Below are 19,427 nucleotides of genomic sequence, written 5' to 3' on the forward strand. Positions count from 1 at the left end.
CAATAAAATTCTTTGGGTACAATTATAAAAAAATCAAAAAATTTATTTTATACGCCCAACAGATTTTGATGGTGTTTTATCTATTGTATAAACCCTTTTATAAAGAGAAAATAAAAGGTTAAACTTTAGTTAAAAACAATATCATATATTAAATTTTAATTAAATATTTTACGTATTAAAAGAAGTTTTTATGATAAATAAAATAAAACTTCTATGAATTAATATTATTATTAATTAAATAAGTAATCTATGTTTTTAGCCCAGCCCACAAACGAATACTGACACGTGCGAAGCCCACTTACTTATGCCTCCCTCACTTTCGCACGCACAATTTGATGCAACTGAGGAAACGAAGAACGAACCCTAGCTAATTCCAGTTTCTTTGTGGGTTAGGGTTTACTATGGAAGCCGAAGATGATGCTGCGGGAACGATGATTGAGGACGAGGATATCTGCGTCAATGGAGCCGTTTTAGACGGTGATTCGAAGCGTCACAGACCAATCATTAGCGGCGAGCAGCTCGACGTCGAGGCCTACGCGGCGCTGTACTCCGGCCGCACGAAGATCACTCGGCTGCTGTTTATTGCTGAGAAAAGTGGTGTCGCCTCGATGCAGCTAGAGGCTTTGAGAATGGCTTATGATGAGATTAAGAAGGGGGAGAACACGCAGCTGTTCAGGGAGGTGGTCGCCAAGATTGATGGCCGGTTGGGCCCGAATTATGGACCGGATAATGGATGGGCCGATGCGGTTGACCGACGAGCTGATGTTCGGAAGGAGAAGCTCGAGAATGAACTCAATGCTTACAGGGTACCGTAATTTTGCATTCTATCGTATGCTAAACTCGAGCACACAAGAAATTACTACTTGGTGCTTCTTTCTTCGTTTTTTTTTGTATTTTTTTGGGTTCACTTTACTTTTAACGCTCTTATTGAATTTTCAAGCTGTTTTTATCGATGCCTTTCCAATTGAGTTTGAAAAATAAGTGACCCAATCTTGGTCTGATTGGTGTAACTACACAGATTGCTGATACTACTCTGTTTTTCACCGTGACAAGTGTATTGTGTTTCTGTGTTGCAATTGGAGCTATGCAAGGACATTAATCCATTTTTATCTTAGTGTATTTTGGATCTTGTGTTAATAATTGACATTAGCTTTGATTATTCATGTATTGTCGATTTACTGAGTTCTTTCATGTTTTTTCTTTGTACGGGGTGCTGGGTTGTTTCTTGCTTTTTTTATAATTTTTGGAGGATGATTGCATAGTTTACCTACTGATAAGTACATATAACATCCTTGGCTTTTGGAACTGTCTTGTTCTCTTTCTTGTGCTCGAACTTTGGCTCGGAAACATAAAAGTACTGTACGTGCTTTTTTGAAAAGATTAGGCTCGGAATTATTTCACCAATCGAGTCACAGGTATCTAACATATTAATACCTAACGATTTTCCACGAATAGGAAAGGATACTCTGAATCATAGAACTATAATGAAATATAAATCTCATTTTTTTTTATTAAATAGAATTTTGTGTTGTAAAGATTTGGTGAACATTGAACTATTTAACAAAACGTCATCTTATTTTTTCAAATTGTTTTTAGAGTTGAAGGAATTTTTATTTTATTAGCAATATTCCAAGGCATACTATGGTATGATTTGAGTATTATTTATAGTTTGTCAGATTCAGTGGTACGATTGCTAGAAGCAACAAATGTGAGAAACTATTCTACTTGTTTGTCAAAGTGCCAGTTGCTGATTTGTTCAATCATTTTATTTAAATCCTAACTTTGCAGTGGCTCAAGATTTAACTCTATGAATATTTCTAACCCAAACCGTCAATATGCCTTCCTAAATCCTGATTTTAAATTGTTTATTCTCAGTCAACTAGTCCAAATTTTTTACTTTTTTGTGTGTTAAGGAAACTTGTGTACATTTTTTTCTGTACAGCTGATCTGTATTTTGTCCTTTTTTCTTACCTCTTATTATTTATGTTGCAGACAAATTTGATCAAAGAGAGCATTCGAATGGGTTATAATGATTTTGGAGATTTTTTTTATGCACATGGTCATCTTGGTGAAGCTTTCAAAAATTATGTCCGCACGCGTGACTACTGCACTACATCCAAACATATCATCCATATGTGTCTAAATGCAATTTTGGTTAGCATTGAGATGGGCCAGTTCACACATGTTACTAATTATGTTAGCAAGGCTGAGCAAAGTCAAGATGCCTCAGACACCATTACAATTGCAAAATTACGTTGTGCCGCTGGTTTGGCTCATTTGGAAGGCAAAAAGTATAAGCTTGCTGCCCGAAAGGCATGGCATTTGAATATTTTTCGTACAAATTAAATGATAGTTTTAGTTTAATTTCTATATTTTGAAATCATATTGTCCATGTTAACTGAAAAGTAAGAATGAACTATGTACTGATACATATGTACGGCCAAATTTAGTTGTTCTAACAGTTTCCTGTCTACTTGCAGTTCTTAGAAACTGGTCATGAACTACTGAATAACTTCACAGAAGTGATTGCACCTCAAGATGTTGCAACCTATGGTGGTCTTTGCGCACTTGCAAGTTTTGATCGTGCAGAACTGAAGGCAAATTTACAGTGCTTAAGTTGTTTTCAATTATGCATCCATAAATTTCTCATTTATGGAATATTTCTGTTTGGCAGAGCAAAGTCATTGACAACAGTAACTTCAAGAGTTTCTTGGAATTAGTACCTGAAATTAGGGAGCTAATTAATGATTTCTATACCAGGTAACTAGACTTTGTTGCCTTTAAATGGTGTACACATACACATGCATCAAAGGGCAAGAAACCCGAGGCTTCCATTGTGCGACACTGATGCTACGCTACCCTTGTACACCCTCTACTCAGGCACACAAAGAGGGCGCAAGAGTCAGGGTAAATGGCTTTGTTGCACGTGGCATCCTTAAGAATTGAAATGCAATCTGGTTGCTTATTCAAATATAAAACAACTAAAAATCAGAAATCCTCCATTTTCAATATCTTCGTGGATGATTTATACCATCCTAGTCCCTGGTTTTATTCCAATAATTGTTTTTTTCTTTTGTTTTTTTCAGCCACTATGCTTCCTGCCTTGAATATCTTGGAAACCTTAAGGCAAACTTGTTACTCGACATCCATTTACACGACCATGTGGAAACTCTATACGAGCAAATTCGCAACAAAGCTCTTATCCAGTACACTCACCCATTTGTCTCTGTTGATCTGCACATGATGGCGAATGCTTTCAACACAACTGTTACAGGCTTGGAGAAAGAGCTTGAAGCTCTCATTACCAATGACCAAATACAGGTAATAAACACCAAATCCGCGGATGATTTAACCGATCTAAACTCGGTTTCCAATGTTTGAGATCAGCGTGCAAGTTTCAGATTTGTTTGGAATTTGCAACAATTGTCCAATTTTGTTACAGGCACGGATTGACTCCCACAACAAAATTCTCTATGCTCGGCATGCAGATCTGAGGAAAGGAACGTTCCAACGCGTCCTGCAGACTGGCTGTGAATTTGATCGTGAAGTGAGAGCCATGCTTTTGAGAGCAAACCTAATCAAACATGATTATAACCTCAGAGCAGCTCGCAAGCATGGAAATGTATAGTTTGTTTATAAGAACGAGAGAGGCCCATATTTTTTGAGGTTAGAAATCTGTCTAAAAATTTTACATGGAAAGCAAAATGGCTTGGATGCGGCTTTGTCACTCCGAATTATCGAGATTTCGTGGAGACGGGGGGAGGAGGGGTTGCCATGGGCATTGTATCAATCAATCACACAAGTTTACATTCAAATTCGAAAAATTTAAGGGTGTTTCAATTTTTCACCCAACATTTAGTGTTACATCCGTCTGTTCTACTGATTGATCGAGATGCATGGGTGAATGTTCAGTTCATGGTTTTTTTGTTAGATGATGGTATTCTATATATATAAAAAAAAATCAATTTAACTAGACCACACCGATTTATAGGATTATGCAATTGTCTTTAAAAAAAAATATAGCTGGTGGTGAAAATGTATTTCAAAAATTTTCAAGTAGTAAAATAAATCTGGTACGTCGTCTCAATTGGTATTCCAATATGGATGTTATTGGTCTTTGGCCAGTCTCTTTCGATAAATGTAGCAATTTGCAATTTATGATGTGGAACACATGATTTTGACTATATTTTCGTGCTGTCTCCATCTATATACATTTATTTCTTTTTCCAAAAAAAAAAAACAAATTATTTATTTCTGAAAATCATATAATATTGACAGTTACGATTATCAACAATTTATTCATTTCTTTCTCTTTTTCTAAAACAAAATTTATTCACTACCAAAAAAAAACCGTTAACGACGGTTTTTAAACAACTGTCGCAAAATTTTGCAACGGTTTAACCTAAACCGTCGAAATTTTAAAATTTTGCAACGGTTTAACCTAAACCGTCGCAATTTAAAATTCTGCGACGGTTTTACAACATCATCGCCTATTGTAACGACGTATAAAAAAAACCGACGCTAATTAACGACAGTTTTGAAAACAACCGTTGATAATTAACAACAGTCATGTTAAACCGTCGCTAATTGACGACGATTTTAAATGAACTGTCGCCAATTAGCGACAATTAGTAAAACCGTCGCTATATTAATTTGTGACAGTTTTGCTTAAACCGTCGCTATTACCGACAGTTTTTAAATAAAATCGTCGCAAATTACCCATAAATACACCCCACCCCGTTTCATTTCTACGCACATATTCATATCTTTGGTTTTTTTTCTCTCTTAGGAAATTTATTCACACAAATTCGTTTTGGGTAAGTTTTTTACAAATTTAAAATATTAATAATTAATTTAGACGACTTGACGAGATTATTTAGAAATATGTACAAATAATTATAAAACAAAATATTTTTTATTAAATTATAAAATTATTTTTTTTAAAAAAAATTAATATAATTAGCGACGGAGTATTTTAAAAACCGTCGCTAATTAACGACGATTTTGATAAAATCTGTCGCAAATTTAGCGACGGTTTGAAAATTCTAGCGACGGTTTGTTTTATTTAGCGACGGGTTTTGTATAATTCGTCGCTACGTTAGCGACGTTTTTAAAAATCTGTCGCTAATTTGCGACGGTTTTTAATATTTAGCGACGCTGACTTTACCGTCGGTGTTAATTTCCGTCGCTAAAACCATATTTTTTTAGTGATTTATTTTAATATAATGAGAAAACATATTTATATTTCTAAAAAAAATTAAAATTTCTTGTAGATTATGAAGGATATACTCATTATTATTTAAATGTAAAATTTCTTGTAGATTATGAAGGAAAACCTACTCATTATAATTTAAATCAATACGCAGTTCTCTTGATCATATTATTTAATAACATAAAAAAGAATATAAATAAATCTAATATAATGCTTCGAAAAACATGTTTTATGACAAAAAATTATTAATCCGATTTTTTAATAAAAGATGGATATTTTATTATTATAAATCAAAAGCGATTACAACTGAAAAGAGTCGGACGAACATTGCCCAACCTACTTCACTAGACATAGAAACAGTGACCCTAACTAATTCGTGTTGTGTGGGGTATTCAAATATGAGAGGAAAGCAAGAAGAAAACAATGAAAATGGTTTTGTAGAGGCAAGTGTTGAACACTTTCTCCTTAAGAAGAATTTGCCCTCACAATGTGCTAGAGTTTGTGGCAATCTTCTCCCAAGATACAACTACAACACTTGAATAATGAGCACTCAAATATTCAAGTTCTATCACAAGGAAATGAATAAAACTCTCTCTTTTAGAAGAAGGAAGAAGAAGAAGATGCAAAATGATGTAATGTTCAAAAGTGTTTTTGATTTTCAATAAATCAAATATTTAATGTTTTTCAAATGAAGAGACATGATCTTTCATTCATAAGGGTGTCCCTTGGCCATTGTAACTGACCACAATCATCAAACAATGCCAAGGAAATGAAAAAATGTAAGAAAAATCGAAGGGACACGAAAACAGCCCGAAGGGGCGCGAGCAGGCGCCCGCGCGAGCACGCTGCTGAGCGCTCTCGGCAGCGCTCGGCAGCGCCTGCCGAGTGCTGCGCGTGCTTGCCCAGCTCTCTCGACAGCGCCTGCCGAGAGCGCACCTCACGTCGATCCGTATCCATCCCTTACATGTTTCGACTACTCGTTTGAAGTTCTTTCAACCTTCGATGAACTTGTTTCGAGTTTAATTCAAAACCACCGAACTTAATATTCGTTCATTAAGCTTCGTTCTTCATTTCGAATTTTTCCAATCAAACACATTGATTAATTTGCTTAATTTTCATTCATTAAGCATCGAAATTTTCCAACAAGCCCCCACATGAATGAAATTAATGCATGAATGCTCGTGATGCAGAAGAGAGAGTATATACGAAAAATTATCACATCAGGAGAGGTGGCTTTTGGCTTTGAACCTTCCTTAGTGGAATACAATCGGATTTACTAGGCCACGAAGTGAATGTGATGTCTTGAACTTCTTGGCGGTTCATGTAAACCCAGACAACTGTACCCACATGATAACCTTTCTTCCATTTCCATTGGCTTTATCGGTTGTGTCCGTTTTGGCCATGGAACACATCTTGGCTTCATACGTGTTTCATCGAGGCGGCCTCCTCACACGTACATAGGTGATCTCCTTGTAAAAGGGTATCCTATTTACCCCGCTTTTGCAAGCTACGGAATCATTAAAAGTACAATACTTAACCTCAATACCTTTGTAGCCAACTTCACTCATCATCATAGGAATGAGGAGTGATTCCTCAAGTTCTCATAACTTAGTTGTCCCATTGAACCAAGATCTTGGGATCTCCAATCAACAAGGTTGGGTTGCCACTATGAAAACTTTATTTGGTAGGTTTTAAACTCATTTCTCTTGACAGACAGTACATTTGATCTCTATTTAATGCTTTGTAAGCGGATCCGCTAAGTTATCATTTGATTTAATATAATCAACAGATATAACTCCATTAGAGATCAACTGTCGTACAGTATTATGTCTTCGACGAATGTGTCGAGACTTGCCATTGTACATACTGTTTTGTGCCCTTGCAATTGCCGACTGACTATCGCAATGTATCATGATTGCTGGCACTGGACTTGTCCAACACGGAATGTCCTCTAGAAAGTTACGAAGCCATTCAGCTTCTTCTGCAGCTTTATCTAGCGCTATGAACTCCGATTCCATAGTAGATCTAGCAATGCAAGTTTGTTTCGATGACCTCCAAGAGATTGCTCCTCCACCAATGGTAAATACATAGCCGCTGGTGGATTTGGAATCCTTGGTGTCAGAAATCCAATTTGCATCACAGTATCCTTCAAGTACTGCAGGATACCTTGTGTAATTTAGTCCATATTCTGAGGTGTGTTTTAAATATCTAAGCACCCTTGTCAATGCCTTCCAGTGTGCATCACTAGGATTACTTGTAAACCGACTTAACTTGTTAACCGCACAAGCAATGTCAGGTCTAGTACAGTTAGTGATGTACATAAGGCTTCCAACAATTCTGGAGTATTCCAGTTGGGAAACTGGTTCTCCACGATTCTTCGCCAAATGGGCATTTACGTCTAAAGGCGTTTTTACTGGGGTAGAGTCATAAGCGTTAAACTTCTTCAACATTGTTTCTACATAATGAGACTGAGATAGGATTATTGCTTCTGGAGTTCTAAATATTTTAATCCCTAGAATTACATCAGCAATACCCATATCTTTCATATCAAAATGTTTTGTCAACATTTTCTTTGTATCCTTAATCAAATCTTGACTATTCCCCATTATTAGCATGTCATCCACATATAAACATACTATTACATAAGATTCTCGAGTGCCTTTAATGTAAACACATTTGTCACATTCATTAATCTTAAATCCATTTGACAATACTACCTAGTCAAATTTTTCGTGCCACTGCTTGGGCGCTTGTTTAAGTCCGTATAGTGACTTAATTAAACGACAGACCTTTCTTTCTTGTCCTTTAACAATGAAGCCTTCAGGTTGCTCCATATATATTTCTTCTTCAAGTTCACCATTTAAGAATGCCGTTTTGACATCCATTTGATGTATCTCAAGGTTATGCAAAGCTGCAATAGCAATGAGCACACGAATGGATGTTATTCTTGAAACTGGTGAATATGTGTCGAAGAAATCATGACCTTCTCTTTGTCTATAGCCTTTGGCCACAAGCCTGGCTTTGTATTTTTCAATACTTCCATGAACTCTTATTTTCTTTTTCAATATCCATTTGCATCCCAATGGCTTAATACCTGGTGGAAGATCCACTAGTTCCCAAGTATGGTTTTGCAATATGGAATCCATTTCAGAGTTGATGGCTTCTTTCCAATAGGGAGCTTCAGGGCTAGCCAGAGCATCTTGTATGTCTTTTGGTTCATTCTCCAACATAAAAGTATGAAATTCTGGACCAAAAGACTTTGAGATTCTAGCCTTTTTGCTTCTTCTTGGCTCTGGCTCCTTTGAATAGCCTTCCAATGGTGTAGCATTTTCATTTAGAGTTTGCTCATGTGTAGGTCCTTGACCTTCATGCTCCGTCTCAAATTTTCGCTTGCTAGAACCATTTTCTTTCGTTTCTTTACAAGGAAATATATTTTCAAAAAATACTGCATTTCTTGACTCTATTGTTATGCCCGTATTCATTTCTACATTTTCAGATTTGTGCACTATAAACTTATATGCACTACTATTATGTGCATACCCGATGAATATGCAGTCGACCGTCTTTTGTCCAATTCGCTCTTGTTTAGGCTTTGGTATTTCAACCTTAGCTAGACACCCCCACACTTTAAGGTGCTTGTAGGAAGGTTTGTGACCTTTCCACAATTCATAAGGTGACTTGTCATTTTTCTTGTGGGGTATCTTGTTCAGGATGTGATTAGCCGATAGTATTGCTTCCCCCCACAAGTTTTGGGGTAGTCCTGAACTTATTAACATAGCATTCATCATATCTTTCAGAGTTCGATTCTTTCTTTCAGCAATGCCATTCGATTGTGGTGAATAAGGAGCAGTCGTTTCATGAATTATGCCCACAGATGTGCAGTATTCATCAAACGGTGCTCCGTATTCGCCTCCTCTATCGCTTCGATCCCTCTTTATTTGTTTGCCTAGTTGATTCTCAACTTCGGTCTTATAATATTTGAATGCTTCAAGAGCTTCATCTTTCGACCTCAAAAGATATACGTAACAATACCTTGTATTATCATCAATGAATGTCACGTAGTATCTTTTCCCTCCTCTAGTTTGTACAAACTTTAAATCACCAAGATCGGTGTGTATTAGTTCTAGAGGAGTTGTACATCTTTCAATCGAGTGGTAAGGCGCTTTGGTCATTTTTGCTTCAACACATATTTTGCATTTGTGTGTTGGATCGACGTTGTGTTTAGGTAATAATTCAAGTTTCATTAAACGTTGCAAGGTATTAAAATTTACGTGTCCTAAACGAACATGCCATAAATGAGAACACTCAAGCAAGTAAATAGAACTTTTGTCTTTATTACTTTCAACAACATTTTGGCGTATAGCCATTACATTCAACTTGAAAAGGTTCTCATCGAGATATCTTTTTCCAATAAAATGATCATTCTTGGTCAATACAACTTTGTTAGACTCAAATACTAGTCTAAACCCATGTTTGACCAACAGAGACCCCGACACGAGGTTCTTTCTTATGTCCGGTACATGAAGTGCATCAACAAGAGTTACTTCCAAACCCGATGTCATCTTCAGTACCACATTTCCAGTTCCCACCACCTCAGATGTAGTAGAGTTCCCCATATATAGTTTTCTCCCGATAGATAGAGTGTATGTGGAGAACAACCCCTTGTTGGAGCATATGTGTCGAGTTGCTCTGGTATCAACCCACCACTCGTTGGGGTTTTCCACCAAATTTGCTTCCAAAATAACTGCAGATAAATCAAGTTCAGAAAAATCAAATGGTACCGACCTTTCTTGAACTACGTTGGCTTGAGGATTTCCCTTCTTTGGCTTCCTACAATCCTTAGCCATGTGATTCGGTTTTCCGCAGTTATAACAATTGCCTTTGAACTTCTTCTTATTTGGTGGTTGTTGGCCTTGTTGTGGTTGCTTCTCAAACTTCCTCTTCTTCCCTTTGAAACTTGATTCAACAATGTTCACCCTTGCTGCCATTTTACTTGTCTTGGCCTCGGTGCTCTTGTTGTCCTCTTCTATCCTCAATCTCCCAATGAGATCCTCCAATCCCATCTCCTTTCTTTTGTGCTTCAAGTAATTCTTGAAATCCTTCCACAACGGAAGGAGTTTCTCGATCAATGCAGCAACTTGGAAGGACTCGCTTAGACTCATTCCTTTCGCATGAATCTCGTGCAAGATAAGTTGTAGTTCTTGCACTTGACTCATCACGGAGTTTGAGTCCACCATCTTGAAGTCCAAAAATCTCCCAACAATGAACTTCTTCAAGCCCGCATCCTCCGCCCTGCATTTCTTATCAAGCATATCCCAAAGTTCCTTGGCGGTCTTGACTTGAAAATACACATTGTACAATGCATTGTCAAGTCCATTGAGGATGTAGTTCTTGCATAGAAAATCACTTTGGTTCCATGCATCCAAAGCGGCCCTCATGTTGGTGTCTGTCTCGTTTTCAGCAACGGTGGGAGGATCTTCCTTCAAGAACCTTGACAAACTCAAGGTTGTGAGATAGAAAAGCATCTTTTGTTGCCATCTTTTGAAATCCGCACCAGAAACTTTTCTGGTTTCTCTCCTTATGCAATGGTTGGATGTGGTGTTGTAGATGATGATGCCATTGAAAATCTTTTTGCAAATGATCAAAAATCCAAAATTCTTCTTAAGATTGTTGTGTGGGGTATTCAAATATGAGAGGAAAGCAAGAAGAAAACAATGAAAATGGTTTTGTAGAGGCAAGTGTTGAACACTTTCTCCTTAAGAAGAATTTGCCCTCACAATGTGATAGAGTTTGTGGCAATCTTCTCCCAAGATACAACTACAACACTTGAATAATGAGCACTCAAATATTCAAGTTCTATCACAAGGAAATGAATAAAACTCTCTCTTTTAGAAGAAGGAAGAAGAAGAAGATGCAAAATGATGTAATGTTCAAAAGTGTTTTTGATTTTCAATAAATCAAATATTTAATGTTTTTCAAATGAAGAGACATGATCTTTCATTCATAAGAGTGTCCCTTGGCCATTGTAACTGACCACAATCATCAAACAATGCCAAGGAAATGAAAAAATGCAAGAAAAATCGAAGGGACACGAAAACAGCCCGAAGGGGCTCGAGCAGACGCCCGCGCGCGCACGCTGCCGAGCGCTCTCGGCAGCGCCTGCCGAGTGCTGCGCGTGATTGCCGAGCGCTCTCGGCAGCGCTCGGCAGTGCCTGCCGAGAGCTCTCGGCAGGCTCGGTAGGCGCGCGCACATGCGTACCGACCTGCGTGCCGATTCGCGTGCAGGTGCGTGCCTGCTACTGTTCACGTACAATTTTTTTTTCCGTTTTCATCCCTTACATGTTCCGACTACGCTTTTGAAGTTTTTTCAACATTCGATGAACTTGTTTCGAGTTTAATTCAGAACCACCGAACTTAATATTCGTTCATTAAGCTTCGTTCTTCATTTCGAATTTTTCCAATCAAACACATTGATTAATTTGCTTAATTTTCATTCATTAAGCATCGAAATTTTCCAACAATTCGTAGACTGCCTGATCTATTAGTGAAGACGAAACTGCAACTTGGTAGATCCAAAACTAATGTTTTTCAATAATCTATTATTAATCCGAAGCTAGAAGAATCCGAGTATGAACAATTGCGTGCAGCAACCACCAGTTGTGCATCGGATTCGACAATTACATTGCAAGCCAGCTAAGAGCTTCTCTAATTCTCAACGCTTCCGTCGTAGAAGGGTGATGATTTCCAGGAGTACGTCCATGCATAGCCGATATTACATGGCCTTGAGATTCTCGAAGAATACATCCAAAACCTGCCTGAGGAAAAACAGTTGCATCAACATTTGCATTTCACAAACCCCTTCAAGGGCTTGCTCGATTTCGCTTTCACTTGTCGTGTGTGTTAGAGTAGATGCCCTGCAAACCAACGGTTGGCTAGAAAATTATTGACTCAACTGTAATAAACAATCTTTATTTTAATATAATTTAATTTTTAATAGTTTCGTTTCACTTTATCTGTATACCCATGCGATCAGCATAGATAAAGTCCTTGATTATGCTTTAATACAAATGAATCGTAATTCGATGTTGAAACTCATTTGTAAACACTGCATATTCTAAATTCGTTCCTTGTCGATTCAGCCGCCTAAAACATGGATAAAGGTCGCTTGAGCTCGAGACTAGCATCTGTGATGTTGTGTACTGCGTTTCTTGGTAAAGGCATAGAGATGTCCAAACATGCATATGGGTAGTCATATGATGATTATATAGAACAACCCTCCCTCGGACTTTCCAAATGGTTATCATTCATCGAGGGGATAAGTCCGTGGTTATGATTGTACACCATTAGTCCTTACGACCCGGGACAACACTGAGGCTCTATATGCTAGGGCTGTGCTTTGACTCGTTTACTGGCTCCAGGAGAGTCATCAGGTGGCGAGGTTGGGTATAGTCGTGACACATATAGAAGCCAATGCATTGTAGTCGGGGATTCACCGCTCACCTACGGGTGTGGATATCCTATGTGATTGGATGTAATAATAGTGTATGGAATCTCTGGCCAGAGTATGAGATGTACGTTAGAGAAGGAGTTCTCTAATTGTACATGTGATGCCACTATTTATATGTATCACATATTTATCGAATTACTATGCAACCATCGATGAACCAATGGTTGCAGATTCGATCGGGATATATGAGATGAAGGGACCGTACTGTACGTTCATCATAATCGACTGGTTCTTGCAGGCACTATCAGTGATACCTAGGGAATCATGGGGCGATGCTACTAGACGCTCTTACCATGGTTCGATGGGTTTAATCAGAAATATGATTTCTGACATTCTCATGATCAATTGATGATATATGGAATGGGGCAAATTAGGGTAAGCTCGAATAAAGGATTATGTCCTGAATCACATGGAGTTGTGAACCCACAGCTAGCTGTATCACTGAACCATTGAAGGTCACACAAGCACTGGATCGTTTGTTCCCGTGGAGAGAATAAATTCAAGGAGTTGAATTCATATTATGATATAGTAAATTCAAGGAGTTGAATTTATGATAATTAAATTTTGAGAAAATAAATTCAAGGAGTTGAATTTATGAGATAGTAAATTCAAGAAGTTGAATTTATGAAATTTGGAGAGAATAAATTCAATTAGTTGAATTTATAAAATTTGAGAATTTAATTTATTAAACTCAAATATTAAGTTTATTAAATATTAAATTTTGGAGGTGATAAATTCAAGGAGTTGAATTTATAATTAAATATTAAATTCAAGGAGTTGAATTTATGATGAATTTAATTTATTAAGCTCAAAAGTTGAGTTTATTAGATATTAAATTTTGGAGGTAATAAATTCAAGAAGTTGAATTTATAATTTAAATATTAAATTCAAATGTTGAATTTATAAGGGATTTAAATTAAATGTAATGGGTATATGTATAATGGGCTTGTAGGAGTATAAGACCAACATACATATTATTAAGGTTCTTAATTGGAGTTTAAAGATTAATTAATTAATTAAACTAGTTGGACTATAATAATTAATTGATTAAGCTCATTAAGTATTTAATTTTATTAATGGGCCCTAAGCTTATATATATGTGTATTAGGCTTAAGGTTAAAAATAATTCATTCACAATCTTCGAAAATCCTCCTCCTTCTCTCCACAAAATTTCGGTCACTTCCTTTTGAAGGAAAAGTTTGAGCCGTCTCTCGTTTTCAATCTTCAACGTAAAAACTTCTTCTAATTTTCTAGTGCAAATTAGAAGAGGAACAAATCATCTAGTCGTGGACCTGATTAGAAGAATAAAGAAAGGAGTTTTCGAAGAAAGTTCGTAGGGATTCATCAAGAGCTATATCCGTCTAAACCGGATTAGTTAGTGCCAAGTGATTTAATTCACCAAAGGTATAAAATTCTAACGCCCTACGAATGTTTGATTTTGAAAACCATACGAACGCCCAATCAAATATATTTTGAATGTCAAAATAAAATAAAAATTTTAAAACTTCCGCTGCGTTTGGGCGCGTAGAAAACCGAGATCCAACAATGTGCGTTGCGCCCGATTGTTACCTAGCCCTTTGTTTGCTGTTTGCCAACGTTCAATGAGTGCCATGGCTGATTTAACTACTAGTTCTGCAGGTTTGCTCCTTTTGTTCCAAACAAAGTCGTTTCTATATTGCCAATTTTTAAAATCTCATGTTTAAATTACAAGTATAAATATCCCTGATGATTTAAAAGATTATCAATCTTTTAAATTGTAGTCTAGGCTAGGCTTAATTGTAGAACATTGTAAATTCCTGGTGTTTGTTTTTTGTTTTTAGATCAACGAATCAGACTGTCACAATGCTTCCATGTCCGTCTATTAGGAAGGGCGGCCTCCCTCTCTTCTACTTTAATTTTGTCTGTAATTTTATTAGCCGGTGAATGATATATGAGGGACTAAATAAGGTATTTTCATCAACCTTTTAACGAATTTTGAGGCAAACTTAGAGAAGTTTAAAATATTATTATCGGAGAATTCAATCTTCGGAAATAGAATATGTTATTAAACCTAAAATTAAAAACGAGGAAAATGGTTGATCTATCTGGGAAAGCAGTAAGAATTACACATGTTACTAATTGACTTATAATAGAGTTTTTGAGAAAAATTAAATGGAGAATTCTATAAAAGAAAGATATTATATCATGATTAGAATGAAATCAACTTTGAAATGAAATAATTATAGAAATAAAATGATATGTTTATTATGTTCAAATGATTGGTACCAGGAAAATGAAACAGAAATTGAATAAAATTAATTTTAATTGTCAAATAATTTTTTAATTAAATTTCAAAATAACAACTACTTAAAAATTATTATTATTATTATTATTAAAAATAATGAAATTATAAATATTTATACTCTATTAATTATTATACAATTATCTTAATTATCTTTACCATAAAATTAATATAATTATCTATGCTAATTTAATTTTTATTAGTAGTACTTTATTTATTAAAAATTTTCTTTGATAAAATATTATTATTATTATTATTATTATTGAGATATGGATTTATGTGAATAAGTAAATATTTTATAAATATAGAAAGTAATGAGTGGGGATGATATTTTCATTCGAATGGTTGGATCCCATGAATGAGAATCATTATTCTCAAAGGAATGTACATAATTTCAATATTATTCCAAGTATCAGTGTAAGGGATGAGATGGAAATTCTAATTCAATTTTCACCTCATTTCCTCCTACTAAACTTGTCTTAGACTTCAATATGTTGATTTAATTAAGAATATGCACGAGGATGTTATGACAGAAATAAAGTGTCCAAGCAGATCCACCAAATTAAAGATTTTCCTATAAATATACACAAGTTTATCTATTATACATCTAAGATATGTTACCATGATTTATGTATTATTTTTATCAATTACCAATTTACCATGATATATGTTGTTTTGCAGGTAACATTATTTTGGCTGATGAGACACATAAAAAAGTAACGGTTAAACTCGAATCTCGGCAGAAAACATTGGAAGTACAAAAATTTTGGGCTTAATAGATTAAATACAATATATGGAATTTAAGTTTAGCAATATTAGACATAGTAAGACAATGCTTTAGATATGAGATGACAAGTAACCTACACCGAGAGTTCTAAAACATCTAGGATTGCTTTTGCTAAAAGATTATGTTTTCCATAGAATACTAGCATCATGATTGAATGGAGGAGTGTGTGAGATTTTTTTTGTGATTGATTGTAATGTACATATAAAGTTTAAAGGCAAGTTTTACAAAATGATGGTTAGATCTGCTATGTTAAATGGAGCTGAATGTTGGGCTATAAATCAAGCACACAAGCAGAAGATGAGAGTCACATAACTGAGAATATCTATATATCTATATATTTATAAAGACGTGCTTGATTGACAAAGTTTTTGCATTGTGATTGTAACGTCCGAAAAACCAACCTACGTAAACCACATGCATGCAAAATTATTTTAATTACTTAATTGTTTTATTTAATTGATTTTAAATACTAGCATGATATTTATAATATAATTAAATGTATGATTTACATGATTAAATGATTATGTGACATGTTTTCATGAAATTAAGGATTTTACCCGAATATTCGATAATAGGCAGGGAAAAGAAGACCGGGAACGACTAAGACAAGAATATGTATTTTTATTTAAATAGTGGCAAAACTTCCTAATATGATTAAAAATGATTTAATTTTCTTAAAAATGTTGGAGTTCGAATTATTTTACGAGTCGAGCTCGATTTTTCCCGGGCAGCCGATTTTTGTCAAACAAGGAGTTTTAAAAGATCAAAAATATTATTTTATGAAAACTAATTTTTATAAACTTTTATTATTAAATTAATTAAGTGTTATTGGGCTCAATTTAATTAATTTAAATAGGCCCAATTACCTTAAGCATGCAAGCCCAAAACCAAAGTCCCTTTAATATTTTAATTAAATTATAAATAAGTGTTTTTAGGTCTTTAAACCTCATAAAAAAACACCTCTATCAGCCGAGAATCATTCAAACCTAGCACACACGATAATTTTCAAAAAAAAAAAATAAGGAGAAGAAAGCTTGTGTTCTTCGTTGCCCGTTGGTCCTTCCTCGCCGACGATTGAAAATTCGAGCCTTATAAACGCAAAGGCACGTTTCTTAAACCCTTTTAAAACATCATACAAATCATAATATGTGTGTTTTAATTGTTTATGCTTGAATAAAATAGGTATTCGATTATTTAACGATATGATACGTATTTTCGACGTTTTTACGATTTTACGCTTGTTTTGATATCGTTTTTGATTCCAACGGACACGCTGCCAATACATGGTAAAATATGATTGATTATGATTAAAACATGATAAATTGATAGAAGGAAATAGGCTGGAACAACCGTGAAAGAAAAAAAAAAGGGGAGAAGAGGGCCGTAGGTTTCATGGTGAGTGCAAAACACAAGTGGTTCGGTTCCTTTGCATGGGGCACGGGTCTGGCCAGGGTCTGGTTGGGGGCTTGTCCAGGGTCAGGTTCGAAGGCTAGGTAGGGTCCTAGGGCGGCTAGGGTTCGAGTTCTAGGCTTGGGGAAGGAGTCCACCCGAAGTGGGACTCCTCCCATATTCACGCGCAGGTTTTGTATGGCTGGGAAAAGGGGGCTCGCAGCTGGCCTGGGCGCGAGCCAGGCTGGTCCTTTATGGTCCTAGGATGTTGGGCAGGGGTCGGGCCAGGGGCTGGAGCGGCTGGGTTGGCAGGTGGCACGGGCGAAACATGAAACGTGATTGAAACCAGCAAGGGAACGTGCGCGACTTGTTCTGGTTCAGTGCTTCGTGCGTGGGTTCTTTGGGCTGGGCTGGTCTGGGCTAGGTCTGGACATGGTCCAGGGATGGCTAGGGTGGATAGGACTCGGTGGTGGCTTGGGCAGAGAGTTCCATATCTGCGAGAGGGGACTCCTACGTGAGATGGAGACAGCGAGCCTTGTTGCTGATGCAGGGCTTAGTGCGTGGCTCAGGGGCTCGGGCTGGGGGGGGCTCGGGTATGGGACTGGTATAGGGTCAGTAAGGGTCCAGAGGGGTCAATGGTTAACCAGCTGGAAGTGTCCTAGTTGGGTTAGGAGTCCTAGAAGTGCAAGGAAGCTCACACACACACACATGCAGAATCGGGTCTATTGGTCAGGTGAGTTTGAGCGACTTAGGGGCTGGTTCTTAGGCTAGGCTTGGTCATTAGGGTTCCTAGATGGGTTGGCTCGGGTTTGACTCAAGGTGGCTTGGGCATGGCTCGAGTAAATTGGGAGATGGCTCGGGTGGTTCGTATATGTGTCAATTTCGAAAATTTAAGAACAAAAAAATGAATCCATGGGTCCACGGGGGTGGCTCATGACTTGGAAGGGTAGAATAAATATTAAAAATGCTGTGTTTAAAATTTGGGCTCAAAATAACGAGTTTTGGATTTAATCGGGATTTAATCGCCTCACGAAACGATAATTGACAAGTTAATTGAAACGCCTAGTTTTAAGCTTTATAAAATTATGAAAAATTAGGTTTAAGCTTAAATAATTATTATAAGTCTAATTTTTTAATTTGGGAATTTTATATTAAGGTTTGGTTTAATTCGGGATTAAAACGCATTAATATGTTATATTTAATGATTAAATTAAAAGTCATCGATTTAAGCCAAATAAAAATATGAGAAAATTAATTTAAGCTTAAATAATTATTTAAAATAATCTCATGTCATTAAAAGTGAGAAAAAGATAAATTCGAGAATTTTTACGTCCAGTGGCAAAACGGTCTTTTTACACTTAGGAAAATACTAAAATGCTTGGCAGCGTCCCGTAGGATCATAACGCATGTTAAATTATAGTTTATGATTTAAAATGATGATGTTGATGATAATATGTATTTTTACGATTTATGGTAAAGCTGTGCAATTTTTAATGTTTAAAATGTTATTTTTGGAAAGCTATGTTATTTTATGATTTTAAAAGAAAATGAAAAATATTTTGAGGGATGTGAATTGACTGTGACAAAAGATATGATTTATGATATATGATTTTGTGGGGATAACGTGAGGGAAAAAGGCCCTAGAGGGAGCCCATATACGGGAGAAGGCCCCAGAGGGAGCCCATACGTGGGAAAAGGCCCCAGAGGGAGCCCGTCTATGGGAGAAGGCCCCCGAGGGAGCCCCGACGAACGTATTTCCACGGTGGAGCCTAGTGCACACCCCCATGGACCATGTGGAGCTAAGACTGCAGTCGACCAAAGGATAAAAGCTAGTCACTTTCAAGGATCAAACTTCACCCAAAATGATATATGATTGAAAGCTTATGATAAAAATAATTTTTATGATATATGATTTACGATGAGGATTAAAGCTATTTTTTTTAAAATGATTTATTTATGCTTAAAGTTATTTTAAAATGATTTTTCTATTTATGATTTAATTATCCTTGAATGATTTTTAAAGGATTTTAAAATGGTTTATTTATTTTCAAAAGCTATTTTAAATAAAAATAGGATTTTTAAATGCATGTGCTTGTATATGTATTATTTGTTATCTATGTTTAGAACGTGCTGAGTCATTAGACTCACTAGGTTTGTATGATGTAGGATTTGATGATTTTTGGAGGCGGTGACGATTGAGTCGATCGAGTGCAGCAGTACACACCCGAGGGCCTTTATGTTTCCGCACTAG

At 36.2% G+C, this 19,427-nt stretch overlaps 2 protein-coding genes across 2 annotated transcripts; one reads left to right on the forward strand and one right to left on the reverse strand.

The window, feature by feature from the left end:
- The first annotated feature begins 314 nt into the window (after window positions 1-314).
- LOC140986906 (COP9 signalosome complex subunit 1-like) lies at window positions 315-3,853 on the forward strand. The gene is made up of 6 exons (XM_073455308.1): window positions 315-806; window positions 1,993-2,313; window positions 2,481-2,597; window positions 2,675-2,760; window positions 3,087-3,321; window positions 3,443-3,853. Exons 1-6 carry the CDS (start codon window positions 402-404, stop codon window positions 3,626-3,628), a joined length of 1,350 nt encoding a protein of 449 aa, XP_073311409.1. The 5' UTR covers window positions 315-401; the 3' UTR covers window positions 3,629-3,853.
- A 2,789-nt stretch (window positions 3,854-6,642) lies between these two features.
- On the reverse strand, window positions 6,643-10,737 carry LOC140985912 (uncharacterized). Its single transcript, XM_073453857.1, has 5 exons — window positions 9,552-10,737; window positions 8,307-8,627; window positions 7,429-7,871; window positions 7,080-7,323; window positions 6,643-6,719 (listed from the first exon to the last, which is right to left on the reverse strand). The coding sequence occupies exons 1-5, from the start codon at window positions 10,735-10,737 to the stop codon at window positions 6,643-6,645; spliced, it is 2,271 nt and encodes a 756-aa protein (XP_073309958.1).
- Window positions 10,738-19,427: the final 8,690 nt, after the last annotated feature.

Source organism: Primulina huaijiensis, chromosome 10, assembly GCF_012295235.1.
Source record: "Primulina huaijiensis isolate GDHJ02 chromosome 10, ASM1229523v2, whole genome shotgun sequence".
In the NCBI taxonomy this organism is placed as follows: domain Eukaryota; kingdom Viridiplantae; phylum Streptophyta; class Magnoliopsida; order Lamiales; family Gesneriaceae; genus Primulina; species Primulina huaijiensis.